At 47.1% G+C, this 18,210-nt stretch overlaps 1 protein-coding gene across 1 annotated transcript in view; it reads right to left on the bottom strand.

The window, feature by feature from the left end:
• The window catches only part of TEX14 (testis expressed 14, intercellular bridge forming factor), a 72,396-nt gene that overhangs the window by 37,198 nt on the left and 16,988 nt on the right, over nt 1-18,210 (bottom strand). Inside the window, exons 6-15 of the mRNA XM_090257558.1 lie at nt 17,284-17,449; nt 16,359-16,495; nt 12,643-12,724; nt 11,562-11,692; nt 10,384-10,497; nt 9,207-9,330; nt 7,360-7,538; nt 2,156-2,307; nt 1,121-1,311; nt 548-689 (exon numbers count right to left, since the gene is read on the bottom strand). Of these exons, the coding sequence (XP_090113684.1) occupies nt 548-689; nt 1,121-1,311; nt 2,156-2,307; nt 7,360-7,538; nt 9,207-9,330; nt 10,384-10,497; nt 11,562-11,692; nt 12,643-12,724; nt 16,359-16,495; nt 17,284-17,449 (1,418 nt within the window). The remainder of the gene's footprint in view (nt 1-547; nt 690-1,120; nt 1,312-2,155; nt 2,308-7,359; nt 7,539-9,206; nt 9,331-10,383; nt 10,498-11,561; nt 11,693-12,642; nt 12,725-16,358; nt 16,496-17,283; nt 17,450-18,210) is intronic.

Here is an 18,210-nt window from a genome sequence, read left to right as displayed (position 1 = left end):
CATCCTGCAAACTGAAAGGTCACTGGTTTGATTCCCGGTCAGGGCACATGCCTGGTTGATGTTTCTCTCACACACTGATGTTTTTCTCCCTCTCTTTCTGCCTCCCTTCACCTCTCTCTAAATAAAAATAAAATCTCTAAAAGTAAGGCTATAGGAAAATGTTAGAAAGAAACACCAAATTTTAACAAATTATTTTTAAATGGCAGAATTGAAATGATAAGTAATTTTATTCTTTGCACTGTCTCAAATTTGTATAATAGTTTTAAATTAAGATATCATCATTTTTATTTGTGAAGCAAATAGATAAATTCCTCAGGGTATCATGTTAGAAATCAACTGGTTGCTTCTGCTTAGTTTTGGATCCAACCAAAGTGTACACGGAGCTCAAAAATTTTAACTTAATAATTTCAAGGATCTGGACTTCTCCCCTTCCCCCAAGACATCCTTCTTTTCCCAGTGTGACATGTACAATTTGGAGGAATTGATTGGTTGTAGCTTGTGACTCTCAGAATATATTCATGCCAAAACTTGTAGATTAAGGCCATACCCGCTTCCTTCTGCTCCAAGTCGGGGGTCTCTTTTGGATGTTCTGAAGTCAGTCCTACACAGACATTGACACCAGGAAGGGGTTCATATCTCTGTACCGTGGGGCTCTTGGTTGGTTGAGTTCTCTGGGCTCCAATCAAATCCTGTGACAAGGGAAATACTGTTAAGCACACATTCACAACCATCTGAATGTCACTGGTGTTTCTGAAGCAGATCTAGGCACCAAATAAACTCCCTCTTACTCCTGTTGGGTAGACTAACTGTATTCCTACTTAGTTAATGCACTGTTATTATTTTAAAAGTAATAAAAAACAGCTGCCATTCACTGAATCTAGCTATGTGCCTACAGGGTGCTCCTCCTATGCCTTGACCCTCCCCAGCTTCCCTCATCAGTCCCTTGCTGCCCTCACAAACTAGGCACTCAGGCTTTTCTTGGGAACACAGGAAGGGTGTAATGAAATGAGGACTTCCAAAACTTCTTACGACTTGACCTCTAGATGCTTCCTGGTCCCTAACTCCCTACTCTCCTGAGATGAGCAAGCAGAAATAAACTCCTAACAGCTTCAGAGCTTACCTTTAGGTCATTCTTCAGGATATACTGGATATCTTGAAGGTTCATAGTTCGGTCTTTCTGTTTGACCTGGATGCCTGACTTAACAATATCATAGTAAGGTTTCGGAAGCCTGAAATCAGCTTCTAAATAATTTCCCGAGACTATGGCTTCTTTAATGACTGAGCCATCTAAGCCATCCCATGGTATGTTGTCTGTCAAGGAAAAAGTCAGAAGGAGTAACATGAAGAAATTGGGTGAAACTGTGAACCATCAGTCAAGTCGCTCAACCCCTTTAAACATTAACCTCTGGAGAAAAACTACCAGGAAGCCCAATCACAAATGAAAAGCCACTTCACCCATTCACCACGGAAATCCCTACTGTGGGAACAGGAGAAAGTAGTCACAGGGTCACGTACACATGGGCTTCCCCACAGACCTGGGGGCTGCAGGACTATTTCATGGCACCAGGCTGGGTTGCCCAGTGCATTCCTGTCATGGAAGGCGTGGTTCACCTCCGAGACTGTAAACACTGCTACGTGGGGGCTGACTCTTGCCCCCTCAGCAGATGTGATTTTATCATGTGTGCGTGTGTGTGTCCCTCTCCTAAAGGATTCCTTCTGTCTTCAAGTATGTGACCACTTCCTTCACGTTAGAGCCCTGTACGCCTTGGAAGGGCTTCTATGTCTTAGACAACACTGCTTATACACACAGGGGACCTAAGTGAGCTTAGTTTCATAGTTGACTTCTTGGAGTCCAGTTTTTACCCTTCATTTACAAGTTCTTCAGGGGCTCCTCACAGAAACGCCTATATTCAGTTTAAAAACTTTGCTTGGATTACCACTGACAAGCTGATAGGTGGGCTTTGCTGGGTCTTAAAGAACAGGTTAAAAGAGAAAACTTTCTGGGAAATTATCTTATATAAGCAGAAAGAGTTTTTTCCTTGAAGAAATTTTTTTCCCATGTCCTGCATTTTCATAAAACTAACTCTTGTGGGGGGGCAGGAATCCAACCTAAGAATAAGGACTTTGGTCACAGTCAATGTGCTCTTTGATCTACCTGTTAAAACCTCCTGTACGATCATAGAGAAGCTGTAGATGTCGGACTTCACAGTGGCTGTCTTCTGTAAAATCACCTCCGGGGCAGCCCAGTTGTACAGCTGGGTAGGGAGCGGTACTCGAGTCAGGTCCCTGTGCACACCTCTGTCCTGGCTACAGAAGGAAGCACAAGATAGGGCTCATGTCTTAAAGGATTGTTGTGATCACCACACAGTATGTTTGTAAAACACTTGCCTCTGAAGACTAGCAACCTCCCTGAGTTTCTAGAAACTCAGCTAGACCCTGAGCTAACCCAAGCTGCCTGCTACTCCAAAACCCGCAGTTCTCCCCCATTCCTTCCCCGCGGGCCCTGCTCATCCTCCCACCTAATCTGGCTCATCTCTCCTGCTCACTTACTCCACTCAAATCACAGGGGCCCTCTTTCAATTTCTCCAACATGCCATGCATATCACTACTTTGGGTCTTTGCACTGGTGGCTTCTTCTGCCTAGTACATTCTGCCCACAGATTTCAGCACGAATGCTGCTTCTTCTAACAGAGGTATTGTTCGCTTGAAAATCACCTCCTCAGAGAGGCCTTCCCCAACTACCTAATTTAAAGTAGTCCCCATTTTACTGGCTTTAGAGAAGTTATTATTTGAATTTCATATTCACTTAGTTATTGTTTATTTTCTGTCTTTCCTCTGCCAGAGTCAGCTCCACGAGGTCAGGCAGGCACCTTATCACTGACTCCCTAAGCTTACACCAGGGCCTCAATGCTAACTTTTGACTAATTCTTTCAAGACCCTCCTGAAGCTCTAGCTGCTCTATCAAAGCCTCTGGGACTCCTCCAGCTCCCTGTGGTTGCTTCTCTTCTGAACTCTGCCCTCTTGGGAATGAGCCCTCCTCAGTTCAGCACCCATAGGTTCCAAGATTTGCTTAAATAACTCAACTTCCCCTTGGTGCGATAGCTCTGGTTGGCCGGAGCATCATTCTGACATGCCAAGGTTGCAGGCTCAATCCCTGATCAGGGTACATACAAGGATCAACCAATGAATGCATAAGTAAGTGGAACAACAAATCAATGTTTCTCTCTCTCTCTCTAGAATCAATAAATAAAAATTTGCCCTCGTTGATGTGGCTCAGTGGATTGAGCACTGGCCTGTGAACCAAAGGGCTGCTGGTTCGATTCCTAGTCAGGGCACATGCCTGGGTTGCGGGCCAGGTCCCCAGTTGGGGGCGCATGAGAGGTGACCACACATTGATGTTTCTCTCCCTCTCTTTTTCTCTCCCTAAAAAAATAAATTAAAAAATAAGAATTTATTAAAAAAAAAAAAACCCTCAACTTCCCAATCAGACTCCTTGAGAGCTAAGTCAGAGCACCCTAAACGTATCCTGAGCCAACAGGAGTCCTCAGAGCGAGGACAGCACGGATTTCTGCACCCAGCGGTCCTGAGTATCGAAGGAGACTGTGTGTGTGGAAACACTCTGTGAGCCATGAAGCACCAGGGAAGTTAGGACTTAACATGAACATTATGGTGGGCATTTGGTAAAGACTTGATGACTGCTGGTTGATCATTAAGAATTAAATTTTTAAAAAGCAAGCGACCAGCAGTTCTTTGCTGGCCTGCAAAAGGAGAGATTACAGAGCATGAGATGGGCTTCTCAGACTTTGAACAAACTTCCCTAAATAATACTCCTTCTAGCAGAGCTCTTGACAGATGGCAGTGAGTTTAGGAAGCCATGAAGCTATAAAAGCTGATAATGACTTTTTAATTGCATGGCTAAATAAGTTAGGCGTGGCCTGGTACAGTGTGAACAGCATGGATATACATGCCAATATTACATCAGTATCATAGAAAAAGCAATGGAGAGTTTAAGGTCAGAAACATATTCTAAGGATCCAGCATGTTTGTCTCTTTACACTGTGAGTGATTCTCCCAGGGAAAAAGTCAACGGCCTTGTCAGATGCCTCAAACTTGTCTAAGGCATTAAGCAAGGGACAGGTCACTTACAACCAGGATTTATAGACTATATCCTTTACTTCCACTCATCTTCCTCTCTTACAATGCCTCTTCATTCTCTGTTAAGGCTAGGTGAGTGTGGGAGGGAGGGCTATTTTCTGGATGTCCTTCTAGGGCAATTATTTTTCTGGGCTTCAGTTGTGACATCACTAAAATTACATTAGGCTGTGGCTATGTGATACCACTGACAAAAGTTAATTCCAGCTCTCAAGATTCCATTAAGGAGAATTTGAAGAACAGGATAAACAACTATATCACTTTTACACAAAGAGGTGGAGTACTACCCTTGACAATGGCATTCAACAAACCGATCTCCTCAAATAGTGTCCCCAAAAACAAATGTGGAGCTGGAAGCTATTTGGGATTCTTGTATAATCAACTAGTGTTATCAGCTGTTAAAGAAGCATAGTCTGTTATGGATGCAGCTACTCGCTGACATTTCTGTCTGCAGTTCCATTTTGAGATCAACAAGCCCTTCGTACCCAGGTACCCTCCAGGCCCTCCCGTGACGAGTCTGTGCATCCCAGCTCCTCAGAGCATCCCACATTTCCCTTTGATGTTGGTTCCTTGGTCACTACCAGGCCCTGTCCTGTGGCTTTCTAGTTAGTCTTCCTACCTTCAACCCCCAACCCATCCTACCCCTACAGCCAGGAAACATCCTCTACCACCTGGTTCTAGCCACAGTTGGGTAACCACACCATCTCTTCACCTCTCTGGGCCTCTGTTTCCTCATCTATGAAAGGTTGGAGTTGGGCTGGGCCTCTCAAAACTCCATTCACTCTAGAATTCACAATTCCACTGAGAGTTCCAACAGAAGACACTGTTGTACCCCCATGTCAACAACAGATGGCACTCCATCACTGGCCAGCAGCCTGGGTTCTGTCACAGCTTCCTGAAAAGCCTTTGCTATCAACAGCAAATATGAGTATACTCAACCCCCTTAGCTTCCACTCACTGTTCCTAAACACACAGCCACAGTGATCAACCCTCTTCTTAACCATTTCCAGCCTTCCCTTCACCTGGATTCATCCATTCCTTAATCAACATTTACTGAACACTTACTAGGTGGCAGACCCTGAGCTGGGTGCTGACTGTGAGCAAGAAATGGTCCCTGCCCTCTCAGAGCCTGCCATCTGGTGGGGCCGACTCAAGTGCTGCCCTCACAGCGGCAGGGGCAGGGTGGGTTGGTGGCTGAAGGTAGGAAGACTAATTATAAGGCCACAGGACAGGGCCTGGTGGTGACCAAGGAACCAGCATCAAAGGGAAATGTGGGATGCTCTGAGGAGCTGGGATGCACAGACTTGTCACGGGAGGGTCTGGAAGGTACCTGGGTAGGAATGTGTGAGTTCCCCTTTGAGCTTGTTGATCTCAGAATGGAACTGCAGACAGAAATGTCAGCGAGTAGCTGCATCCGTAACAGACTATGCTTCTTTAACAGCTGATAGCACCAGTTGATTATACAAGAATCCCAAATAGCTTCCAGCTCCACATTTGTTTCTGGGAACACTATTTGAGCAGGGTTTCAGTACAGGCTTCAGGGGATGTGGTGGGAGACTGTATCTGAAGTGAGTTTAAAAGGATAATCAGTTGAGTTTCATTACTTCAGATGTGCGGAGCAGCACCATGAAATGGCATTGACTGAAAGTGGCTTCAGATGGCCAGGCAGGGAGTGGGAAGTGATGAGGCTGGCACTGTGGGCGGACCCCACCCTGGAAGGCTTCCACACCCTGCAAAATGCCTGGACTTGGCCTTGTAGGCAATGGTTTTAAAAATGGAAAGGTTTTACCTGGGACTGAGAATGGACAAGATCTGAGGCTGAGGAGCTCAGCTGGCGATAGTGGTCTGGCCTCTCCACCAGTTCCCACATGGAACACTGCTCCAGTCACCCTACCTGTCCTTGCCTCTCTTTCTTGCCCCATTGTGGCCCCTGCACATACAGGAGATAGAAGGACCCTAACTGGTAAATGACCCATGACACCATCCTGCTTGAAAAAAATCCTTGCACAGCATCCCAGGGTTCTTAGGATGAAGTCCAAGCTCTTCATGAAGGCCCACAATGTCACGGACAACCTGGCCCTGGCTCTCCTCTCCAGGCAGAGGCACAATGGGCACCCACAATGGGAAGTGAGTCACTCGATAAAGGCATGCTGGGTGCTTGCTGCATGAAGGCCTTGTTCTGGGTGTCTGAGATACAGCAATGGATAAGACAGAAATCCCTGCCCTCGAGCTTTCCATGTAGTGAAAGACCTGCTGGGACATGGGAAGTGAGGGGAGCCTCAGTGATCTGGCTGGGTGGGGACAAAGGTAAGCAGAAGCAGGCAGGTCTAAGCAAGGGGTGTGTCCAGCAGCTGAGGCCTCACAGCACAGCAGAGCCAACATGGGCGAGAGGCTCAGAGCTGTGAATGGCAGCAAGGAAGTGCAGGGGAAATCCTCTGCCTCCCAAAGCCTATGGGCCGGAAATGGGCGTCAGCACCCAGCTCTCAGGAGGACTGTGACTCCTGCCAAAGAGGAAATGAAGCCCATCCACCAACCCTTGAATGAGGGTGTTGTTTTTGTCATCGCCTACCTCACTGCACTGAGACCCTTGAGGGCAGGGAACACCCTTAGTGCCACTCAGGGCCAAGACTCTAAGGCTTAGCCCCATCACTTTCCTCTTCTCCCAGGATGCACAGCTGTGGAATGTTTCCCAGTCTTCCTTCAATTGAGAAGGTGACTGGGCTGTGGCCACTGCAAAGCAGAAAGCAGTGACCTGCCCACTAAACCCCATGGTATGTCCCACCGTGCTCCCTCTTGCTCACTGACTAATAATGCAGACAACACAGTGGGGGACTACGGCCTGGGGGATGGCGGGGCCACGGGTGCGAGGAACACAGAACACACACGCTGGACTGCAATGTGAGGGAGAAACATGCCTTGACTGTCTTAAGCCACCGAAAATTTTGTAGTAGATAGAGCATTTACATATGTTGGCTAATCTGCACTCCTGCTTGTTAAATGTTTATTAAAATAAGAATGTCCTGAGCAGAAGTAAGTTCCCCAAAGCCCCTCTAACCTTGGCAGACAGAGCATTTGGGAAACCTCTTGCCCCACTCGTGGACACTTCAGCCCATCAATGAGGAGCCCAGCCCAGATTGGATCTTCTCTCTACAGCAAAGGGTCCCCAAGGAGACCCACTTTGGAAATCACAATCGAGGTTGCACCTACCTTTCCAGCATGTACTCCAGATTAGCCAGCCTTGCTTCCCCTGTGGAGACCATGTGGATGGCATAGGAGCTGAGGGAGCGGTGGATAAACCCCCGGGAATGCAGGTATCTCAGGGCATCAGAGATCTGGAGCAGCAGGTGCACAATCATCTCCATGGGCAGCAGAGGGAACTGGGACCGCTGCAAGCAGGACATGAAACAGCCAGGAATACAGGGCTAGGCCCCGACACTGCAGAATGCTTCGTAGCTTCCAAAGTCTTTTCAATTGATTTTCACAGCTACCTAGCGTTCCCATTTTACAGATGACCTGAAGCTCAGTAAGACTAAGTGACTGGCCTAAGGTCCCACTGACCCAGGCCCCCTGGCTCCAAACCTGGGCTCCTTTCCCTCAGCTCAGTGACTTCATACCACAAAAAATGAGGAGAAAGTTCTCAAAGCCTGGTAAGGGCATCCAGGGTGAGCTCAAACCACCAGCAATGAACCTGCCCTGCCCCTCAGCCCAAGGCCAAACCTGGGCTGCTGGGAGAACTTGGAAGCTTAAAGGACCAATCCAGCCTCTACCCCAGTAAGATGACCTACAAAGTTTATCCTAAGAGGACAGAAAATCACTCTCACCAATGTACCCAGATGATTCAAGTCATAATGGGCCTCTCCTGGAGAAGGGGCATTTCAAGTGAATGCCCTCACCCAAGGAAAGGAAAGGGAAACTAGGACACTAACAGGAGGTCCTCAGGCAGGAGTGATGGCGAGCCACTTTGGGGGAGGGGCCCTTCCTGGAGGGTCTCTTCTCACTCCTGCCCAGGGTCTTTAGAAAAAACCAAATCTTTCAGGACCTCTCTGAAGCCACATCTTTGGGCTCTGAAGCTCAAAGCACATACGTCAGAGAATCTGTAGGCCAGAGAAGATACCCCCTCCCCAACCCCAGGAAATCCAAATAGATAAAAGCTTGTATGTATAAACAAGCCTTTCTCTACAGCCAAGGACCTGCAGGACACAAATGAAAATACAGAGAGATAAGACCACTGGCTATTTGATTAATTAGCTAGAAACACATGCGTCTTTGTGTCTTCTGGGTCTGCTAAGCTCTTAGATGTCTGGTACAGAAGCAAGACTAATGATGATAAAATCACATTAGTTCTAATGCGCCTAATCTTAAATGGTGCATTATATAGCCACCATGAAGTAAAGAGTTAAGATTTATCTTCCAACACTAATTTGAAAGAACATAAGCACCCCTATGTTCATTGCTACGTTATTTACAATCACCAATATATGGAAGCAGCCCAGTGCCCATCAGTAGATGGGTGGATAAAACAACTATGGGACATTTACACAGTGGAATACTACTCAGCCATAAAAAAGAAGAAAATTTCACCCTTCGCCACAGCGTGGATAGACCTGGAAAACACCATGCTAAGTGAAATAAGCCAGTCAGAGAAAGACAAATACCATATATTTCACTCATATGTGGAATCTAATGAACAAACTGAACAAGGAAAATGGGCACAGACTCATAGATGGAGAGGAAATGACAGCTAGTTGGGGGGGAGGTTAAGGGGTTCAAGGACTGAGCAAAAAAGAAAAAGAACTCATGGACATGGACAGTAATGTGGTGATTGCTGAGGAGAGGGGTTAGAATGGTACTAAATGATCATGGAAAAAGAATACAATAAAGATTAAGTAAAATAATAATAATAAAATAAAACATACAACTGTGGCATAGGGGAAAAAAAATTTATCTTCCATGCATGCACAAATGGGAACTCTCCTGCTCAGGCAGGGGGAAGAGGGCAGGCAAGAGACGCAGGGAAGGCAGCAATGGAAAAATCCATGGAAACAGCCACTTACCTGTTCGTGGAGGACACCAAACAGTGTGCCGATAGTGATGCGCTCATACACCAGGCGGGTCTTCTCCAGGTCCTGGGACAGGCACACAGCCATCAGCTGCAACAGGTGGGGGTGCCGCAGCTTGCTGCAAAAGAAGCTTCAGGTGAGGCAGAGAGAAGGACATGACAGGGGAAAATGGGTGCTTTCCTTTCAAAGCCCCTTGAACACTTTATAAACAAGTATCATTTTGCACACAATGTTTTCCTAAGAAAACAGGATGGGTGATCAGGGTGGTGGGATTTCAGTTGGTGGAATCTGTGGCCTCGCTGATAAGACCCTTAGGGCTTAGAGTCACCACTGACAACGTCACTAACAGCTACTGAGCAAGGCACTTAACATACATCATCTTCATCCTAACCACCTGCAATAAATGTATCATTATAGTCGCTTTAGAGCTGAGGAAACCAAGCTCAGGGAGATGTCAGGAACCAGCCTCAGGTCACACACTCCACTCAGTCCCATGTCAAAATCCATGCTGTGCCTATGAGTCCTTCCAGCCTCCTTGGGTCCCTTTAGTCTGACTTCCCCAAAGGAAGGGTTTGGCCTCTGACACACCTGCTGCAGGAGTTGAGTGACTTCCTCAGGAAAGAGCTCGAGGAGCCAGGGTCAATTCCAAGGCCTCAGCAGCCCCAGTGCGAACCATAAATTGAGCTCCTGCCCCAGCAAGACCTGAAGGACTTACCCTGGAGCCACAGGCACCCTGAGGTACTGAAACCCATACGAGGTCCTCCATGGCAGACACACAGTTCCTCAGACGTGTGGATCTTGTGCACAGCCATGTCTATGAGGTCAGGACAGCACATGCTATCCTGATGGGCACAGACCTGAAAACAGGGCAGACCTCAGGGGCTGCATCAGAACCAGTGGGCCTGGAGGCTGGACCATCCATCACAGATACGGGTTACAGGGAGTCAACCAGCCAACAGAACTGACCTCACCACCACCATCCCCACCCTTCAGGCTTTTCATTAATTTCTCTTGTTCTTTCTTGGCAGTCCCTGGAAGTCAAATCAACCAACAGCCAGGAAATGCTGAGGCGGAACGGGGCTTGTCTCCACACCCCAGGGAGCCCTGATCAACCCTGAACCTGAGTCTGTGAAGAGCCTGGACATGCAGTGCCCTCAGGCTTCCTTCTCACCTGCTGTGCTCCTGCTCAGCAATTAATAAGTCAGCCAGCCTCAGCTTGCTGCAGTGCGGGTGGGTGGAGAGATTTAGCTCCTTCACGGTGACCCTGCTCCCATTCCACACCAGGCTGCAAGGACAGAAGAGTTTGAGCAGAAGGGGGTGAACTGCCACTTCTTCAGTGAGGAATTCTCCAGCCAGAGACCAGAGTAGTGTTTACACAGAACCTCTAAAGCGCCTGTTGGGTATGCCCTCCTCCTCCCCCCAGGTCCTACAGCACCTCAAGGAACTTACAGGTGGAAGTCACTGAAAGATTGAAGGGAGGGAGAAACCAGGTTTGTATTTTAGAAAAGCAATGGTACCAGAAGTGAGAAAATGGTACGGCAGGGGTGGTCCGGAGAAGGGGAGGCCAGTCTGGGTGACAGTGATGACCTGGACAGAGGCCACAGCAGTGGACAGAGAGGAAGAAGGGACCTGATAACAAATCAGTGGCCTGGGCAGGAAAATAGGGGCATTAACTGCAGGGGACAGAGAGCTCCGTGAGTCTAGCAGAGGCCTTTTTAGAAGGGTGTTTTCTTCTAAGCAGGGAAGTGTCCAGATTCAAGGAGGCCCTGAGACCTTAGCCAGGACAACTCCTGTGACCGTACGGGAAGCGGGTCAGGTCTCCAAGGGACTTTTATAGCAAATTCTGTTACTACTGCCTCTGCTGCATTTGGTTGGTAAGGTCTGCAGCTAATACTGTTTCAGCTTCCATGGGCACCTCAGTACCCTCTGGCCTGTATCAGAGGCCAGGCAGTTACAACTGTTCTCCTCAAACTCTAGGAAGCAGAGGGGTTAGAATATGGTCAGGAGTAATCCTTCAGAGCACTTGTTCTCAATGGGGGCGCCATCTGACAATGTCTGTAGACATTCTGGTCTCTATGATCACAACTGGAAGGGGTGGCAAAGAGGGCTGCTACTGGCCTCCTGAGCAGAGACCAGGGATGCTCCTAAATATCATACAATGCACAGGACTGCCACCACCGACAATGGCTATCTGGCCAAATATGTCAGTGGTGTCCAGGTAGAAAACTCTTGATTCAGACGTATGTCCTCAGTGTTAGGTTAGGCACCCTCCTCACTTAAGAAAGTCACACAAAGCCCACACCTCCCAGGGCACTAAATCGGAACCCTCACAGGCCAGCTTCTGCTTACTTGGTCATGACCATGTAGGGGCCACTGCAGAAAGAGAAGGTAGGCTCATCATCAGCTTGAATCAGTTCCTTTTCTCCAATTATTGGAAAAGATCCCAGAGAGGCCACCTTCGATCCCCCTGGGAGATAAAACTGAAAGCAAAGCACAGTTTCAAATTGTGGGGAGAAAAGAGAAAAAGTAAAATACCTCCAGAATCCTATCAGCCAGATAAAAATAATAATGGCTGCTATTTACCAACTTGCTGAAAACCCCTAGGGATATTATTCTTTAATTTGTACTATCTTTGATCTTTCTAGAAACCCTGCAAAGTTATAATATTCTTCTGCTTTTACTAGTGAGGAAATCAAGGCTCATGGAAAGAGGTCAGAAACCTGCCTGAAGCACTGAGCAGGGGCTCAGGTGCCTCTGGTGGCCCCCACAGAACTCAAGCCTGTGTGTAGCCAAAGCCAACATTCCTCTTCCCCCTACTCCCCTCTACCTTGGCACAACCAACAGACTCAGGACTGGGGGCCGAGCTCTTGGCAAACATCACCCAGCCACCCAGCAACATTTCCCAACTATCTCCTATTTTGATGGGAAGAACCAAGGATCCAAAAGATACTCTTTTTCTTCAAAATGTTCCTCGATTTAAATTTTCAATTCCTTAAAGGTATTCCAACAACACTCATAAACTTTTGGGAGGGCAAGACCCACCACAAATAAGACCCCCAGGGTCATCGCACCTCTCCACCTCCCTACAGGGAGACTATGTTTGGCACCTTCATTGGGGATTAAAGGATCATTTCCTAAACTCCCCAAATCTGGCCCAAGGTCATTCAAGGGCTCTCTGTGGGATTTTCAGTTTTCAATAAGGACAGCAACAGTAAGGGGTACTTGTCCTGAAGACGCAGAGAAGGAGGAGGAGGAGGAGGAGGAAGCGAGAAGGAAGAGGGGGAGGAGGAGGAGGAGGAGAAGAAGAAACACTTTGGAGAGGATAAGAAAAAGGAGTTGCACCAAAGTTGAGGGACACAGGTCCAGAACCAGGGCCAGGGGACTCTCCGGTTAGTCCTGCAAACACTGGCTGTCACTGGCAATCTCTTACCTTCCCAAAGCCAAAGCTGTAGATATTTTGGGCAGACACGACTCCAGCTTTAAGTGGTCGGTTAGGAGAGCCATTAGGGCTTCTAAAAATATTTTTAAAAGAAAAAAAATAAGGATTAACCACCCCTACTCAGAAGAACAATGATGAGGCAGTCTTCAGAATGTGCAGTGGGTTTTGTCTTTACTGCCTGACTTGTTATCATGGAGCCAGCCTCTCAGAGGGCACCTGTGACTCTCAGCTCCTGGGAGCCATGCCCTTGTGTAGCCCCTCACAGGTCAGATAGGGCTGATCTGTTAACCCAACAGGATATTCCCGAAATGATGGAGTGGTGCGATTTCCAAAGCTAAACCCACCAGGGCTTCTTCCCTGATCTCCCTTAGGCCACTTGCTCTGGAGGAGGCCAGCTGGCATGTTATGAGGACACTCCAGCAGCCCAAGGGGGAAGCCCAACACCCAGCCATGAGAGTGCGCCCTCTTGAAACGATCCTCCAGCCCCAGTCAAGCCTTCAGATGACTACAGCCCCAGCTCACATCTGTTGCAACTTTCTGAGAAACCCTGAGCTAGAACCACCCAGCTAAGCCATTCCCTGATTCATGACCAAAAGAAATTCTGTGAGATACAGACACATATTGTTTGAAACTGCTAAGTTGGGGGGGGGGGGATGGGGTGGAGGTGATTCATTATGCAGCAACAGAGAACGAATACAAATGGTCAGAGTTGGAAAGAATCATAAAGCTTACCTTGTCCAACTTTCTCATTTTACAGACAGGGAAAGTGGAGCTAGAAAGGGGAAGCCTGCCAGCCTGGAACTAGGCAGTAGCAGGAACTAGGCCTGGAACCAGTCAGTAAGGACTCAGTCTGCCAAGATCTAAACACTGGCAGGCCAGGAGGTGCGAGAGTGGGGAGGAGTTGGACCAAGCAGGGACACAGAGGCCAGATGAGGGATTTGGGAGTTTATCCTGATAATCCTGGGAAAGACCCCAAAAGGGTTTTAACCCTTTGAGTGACAACATTGCTGTGACGCCGACAAATTCTCCCAAAAGTGCCAGTGTCGCTCCCAGTGAGCCTTTTTTTGATGGCTATAAATGTTAAGTAGCAATGGAATAATTCATATTTTATGTTTTGTTCCTTTTTTTTGTACCTCAGGTTATATATTGATATAACTTTTTCTCATGTTGATCCAAATTTCAAATTTTTATGCTTGTTCAAATACTGACATATTAATTCTGTTAAAATTTTTACTTACATTTTAAACAGCCCTTTTAATTTCATTTATCTTTGTAATAATCGTCGAAACTATGCAGTGTGCATGGTAAGGAAGCTTTGCTAATGGACATTTTCATTGCTTCACGGTAGAGCGTTAGCATTTTGTTTATAAACTGTTTTTCACTGTTGATATCTACTGATATGCCTCTAGCATGAATGCCATTTTGTGTATGTTATGAACTTTTCTTTTTTTTTCCAAAAATTTATGCAATATCTGGCATATTTCTTGCTTATTGTCCATGTTGCCATGTGTTTTTTCAAATTATAATCATAGGTTTTGTATTGTGCCATATATTATACTTAATAAGCCATACTGAAGGAAAGAATTTATTTTTTCTAAAATAATTGTTATAATAAAATAATTTTAATGCAGTAATTTTTTTGCTAAATTGCATCAGAGAACGTTGCTTACAAAAGAAGAGTGTATTTACTATATGTCATGAAATTTTCAGCATATTATTATGAATAATAATGTTTTTATAGACATTTTCCATAAACTCTGCATTTCTCAGCAAAAAAGCCTGGCATTTCTCATACAAATTTCAGCAATTACGCATGGTACTCAAAGGGTTAAGCGGAGAGTGGCACAACCCAAAATCCATTTTAATCCTGTCGTTCTGGATTCTGGCTAAAGAACCACGACCCACAAGAGTAGTAGTAGCAGAGAGCAGTTAGGCGTAACTGGTCCTCCACGAAATCTCTGACTCATCGCACCTGAGAAGCCAGCAGCACCCAGGTCATCAGAAGAAATCCAGGACTCAATGTGCATGGAAGAACAGGATAGGGGAGCCTTCAAGAGTGTGACAGATTGGATTTCAGGCCAAGATGGAGGTGTAGACAGACTCGCTGCATATCTCCCTCCACAACTAAGAAGGAATACAACTACCTCAAAACTAGAAACAACCAGAAGTTCCAGAAAATCAAACTGCGTGGAAGTCCAACAAACAAAGATATAAAAATAAAAACATTCATCCAGGCAGGTAGGAGAGGCGGAGCCAGGGCACAGTGTGATGGAAGTGGCAGGCCGGCGGAAAGCACAGTTACACATTTTAAAAAGTCAGGAGGGTCCCAGCACTGGGGAAAATCAAGCCTCATTGCCTCAGACTGTGCAAACCAGGAGGGGTTGGAGCGGAGGCAGAAACTGCCAGTCTCTCAGCAGAGTCTGCTTGTTTAAACGGCCCCCACGGTCCTAGAATGTCGACAAACCCATCCACTCTGATAACGACAGCTAGGGCAACAGCTAGAGAGGTGCTGGTCCCATACAAAGTGGGAGAAGTGCCTGGAAAAGGGGCGAGTGCTGAGCCAGTGGCATTGTTCCCTCTCAGACCCCTCCCCCACATACAGCGCCACAACGTGGTGAAACAGGTTGCCCTGTACTAACGAATCCCTAAGGCTCCGCCCCTTACAACATAACAGGTATGACAGCTCTACCTAAGACACAGAGGCAAACAAACAGAGGAGCCTGCCAGAATGAGGAGACAGAGAAGTATGGCCCAAAAGGGGAAACGGATCAAGGTTCCAGTGGGAGAACTAAGTGATGAGGAGACAGCTACCCTAACAGAGGCAGAATTCCAAACACTGGTAATAAAGATGCTCACAGGCTTGACAGATATACTTGAGTATGGCAAACGCATAAGAGAAGAAGTGAAGGCTATGCTAAGTGAAACAAAGGAAAATCCACACAAAACCAATGGTGAAGAGAAGGAAACCAGGGTTCAAATCAGTGATTTGGAACATAAGGAAGAAACAAAGAGTCAACCAGTACGGAATGAGGAAACAAGAATTGAAAAAAACGAGGAGAGGCTTGGGAACCTCTGGGACAACTTTAAATGTGCCAACATCCGAATCATGGGGGTGCCAGAAGGAGAAGAGGAAGAGCAAGAAATTGAAAACTTATGTGAAAAAATAATGGAGGAAAACTTCCCAAATTTGGCAAAGGAAATAGACATACAAGTCCAGGAAACACAGAGAGTCCCAGGCAAGCTGGACCCAGAGGGGACCCCACCAAGACACATCATAATTAAAATGCCAAAGGTGAAAGATAAACAGAGAGTCATAAAAGCAGCAAGAGAGAGAAGCAGAGAGTTGCCTACAAAGGGGTGCCTATAAGACTATCAGCTGATTTCTCAAAAGACACTTTGCAGGGAAGAGGGGACTGGCAAGCAGTATTCAATGTGATGAAAAGCAACGACCTACAATCAAGATTACTCTATCCAGCAAAGCTATCATTTAGAATGGAAGGGCAGATATGTGCTTCCCAGACAAAGTAAAGCTAAAGGAGTTCATCATCACCAAGTCATCCTTTTTCACCGGCCATGTCTTCTCCTTCTGAGCTCATCCCTATGGGTGGGTCAGAGGCTGGAAGGGACCTATGCGGCCCCCTGTGGGGGTCTCGTGAGAGAGGCTGGGGTGACGAAGAACGTCCCACTCTACTCGAGGCAGCACTCACCCGTGCATCAGGCCTCCAAACCGGGGAAGGCTGCAGATGAGCCGCTGAGGGGAGTCGATCTTCTTCAGGAGGTCACAGGAGAAGCCCTGGACGATGGCCTGCATGTGTGAGGCACAGCGCTGCATGAGCTCCACCATCTGCAACGTCACAGAGATGCTTGGTGCTGGCGCAGCCAGGGGACACTGGCCCTTCAGTGGGATTGTGGAGTGGCTGGGCGGTCTGAGGAGCCCGGAGTTCCCCCGACAGGAAAGAGAGGGGCCCAAGTGATTTTCTAAAGGTATGAAATGCTTTCAGGGAGATGATTTGGCAATCATTTCCTCCAATTCCCTCCTTCGATGGGTGAAGAAACTGAGGCAGGAAGAGTGGAACTATTTGTTCAAGGCCCAACAGCTCATGAGCAGGAGGGAAGAGCAGGGAGAAAACTGCCCTCCTACCCCCTTCCTTCCACGCGCCCAAGGCAGTACATGCCATTCATGCTTTACATTTGTTATTAAGTCCTCATTAGACCACATAACACCTGTCAGTGTGTAGCCTCAGGAAACTTACTTCATGTCAATGGGCCTTAGTTTTCCCATCTGTAAAATGTGGTTAATAATAGTACCTCCTTGGGACGGTTGTTGTGAACATAAAATGAGTTAATATTTAACTAATTTAATTTCAGTGTCTGATGTGTGGTAAGTGCTAATTAAGGATCAGACAAAATTACAATTGTTCCCCCTCCTGACCCGCACAAATGACGGGAAAGGTTCACTACTAGACTCGCCTGATGTTCCACAGCTAAAAGTGGGGCACAGCCCAGACCTGTGTATCCAGTGCCAATGGCAAGCCTTGAGCTGTCCCCAGGACCAGCCTCTGGCCCCTGGGTTCCTGACTTCTAGCACAGTGCTCTGCCTTGGGTGTGGCTGCAGAGCGTGTCCACCCTTACCACAGTGCTGTGCTCCTTCCCAGCTGTAAGGGCCCAGGTCTGTGGTTTCTGACCCTTCTCGTCATGGAGTCGAAGGTCACCTCCTGCTTCCAACAATTTGCTGAGGATCCACTGATTGCCTGAAAATGCAGCTGCGTGGACAGGGGTGCTTCCATCAAAGCAGCGGCTGGAGGAGGATATAATGAGTGTCCACGGCAACACTCCTCCCTTCCACCCGCAGGGGTGGGGGGAGAATTCAATGGGTGACACTGGGCTCCTTCTCTACAGAGGGGATATTTGATGATGAGGACTACAATCATAGCATTCGGAAAGCACCTGGTCTGTGCCAATATGAGTTTTACACACATCGCCTTTCTCCATCCCTACCTCTACCCTTCAAGGCATTATCCTTTCCCAAAGTATAGGTGAGTAGACAAAAGGGCAAAGCTGAGGGTCACACCCAGGTATGGCTGTGGTTCCAAATTGGTGTTCTTTCCCCCTCTAACTTCTGACCTTGGCTGTCCTAAAATGATTTCTCCATATCTGTTGCACCCTGGGATCAGGCTGGGATAGCACAGCCTAAGCAGAGACCATTTCTCTCTCGTGACAACGTCTCTATCTCTGAACTCCTATGGAAGAGGCCCACAAACCTTGGCATCAGTGATCTGGTCAAGGATCTACAGCTCGGGAAAATTTAACCGAAGTCAATAAACAATTTCAGCCTTTACTGTGTCCAAGATATAGTGAGATATGATCTACAGCTGTGGTTTCCTAACCTGGTTGCACATCAGAATCACCTGGAGAGCTTTCTCTCCTTAATTTAAAACACACACACATACACACACACACATACAAATGGGGAAGAAGAAATCAAATTAATTAGGAGGAGGAACCAAAGAAAATAAGAAAAAAGTCTCCAACTCCAGAACCCACAGATATCTTCTCCAG

The sequence above is a fragment of the Furipterus horrens genome, unplaced genomic scaffold (genome assembly GCF_987537825.1).
Source record: "Furipterus horrens unplaced genomic scaffold, mFurHor1.1.pri manual_scaffold_11, whole genome shotgun sequence".
In the NCBI taxonomy this organism is placed as follows: Eukaryota; Metazoa; Chordata; class Mammalia; order Chiroptera; family Furipteridae; genus Furipterus; species Furipterus horrens.
The sequence above is the reverse complement of the archived record's forward strand: the minus strand, read 5'-3'. Positions and strand labels throughout refer to the sequence as shown.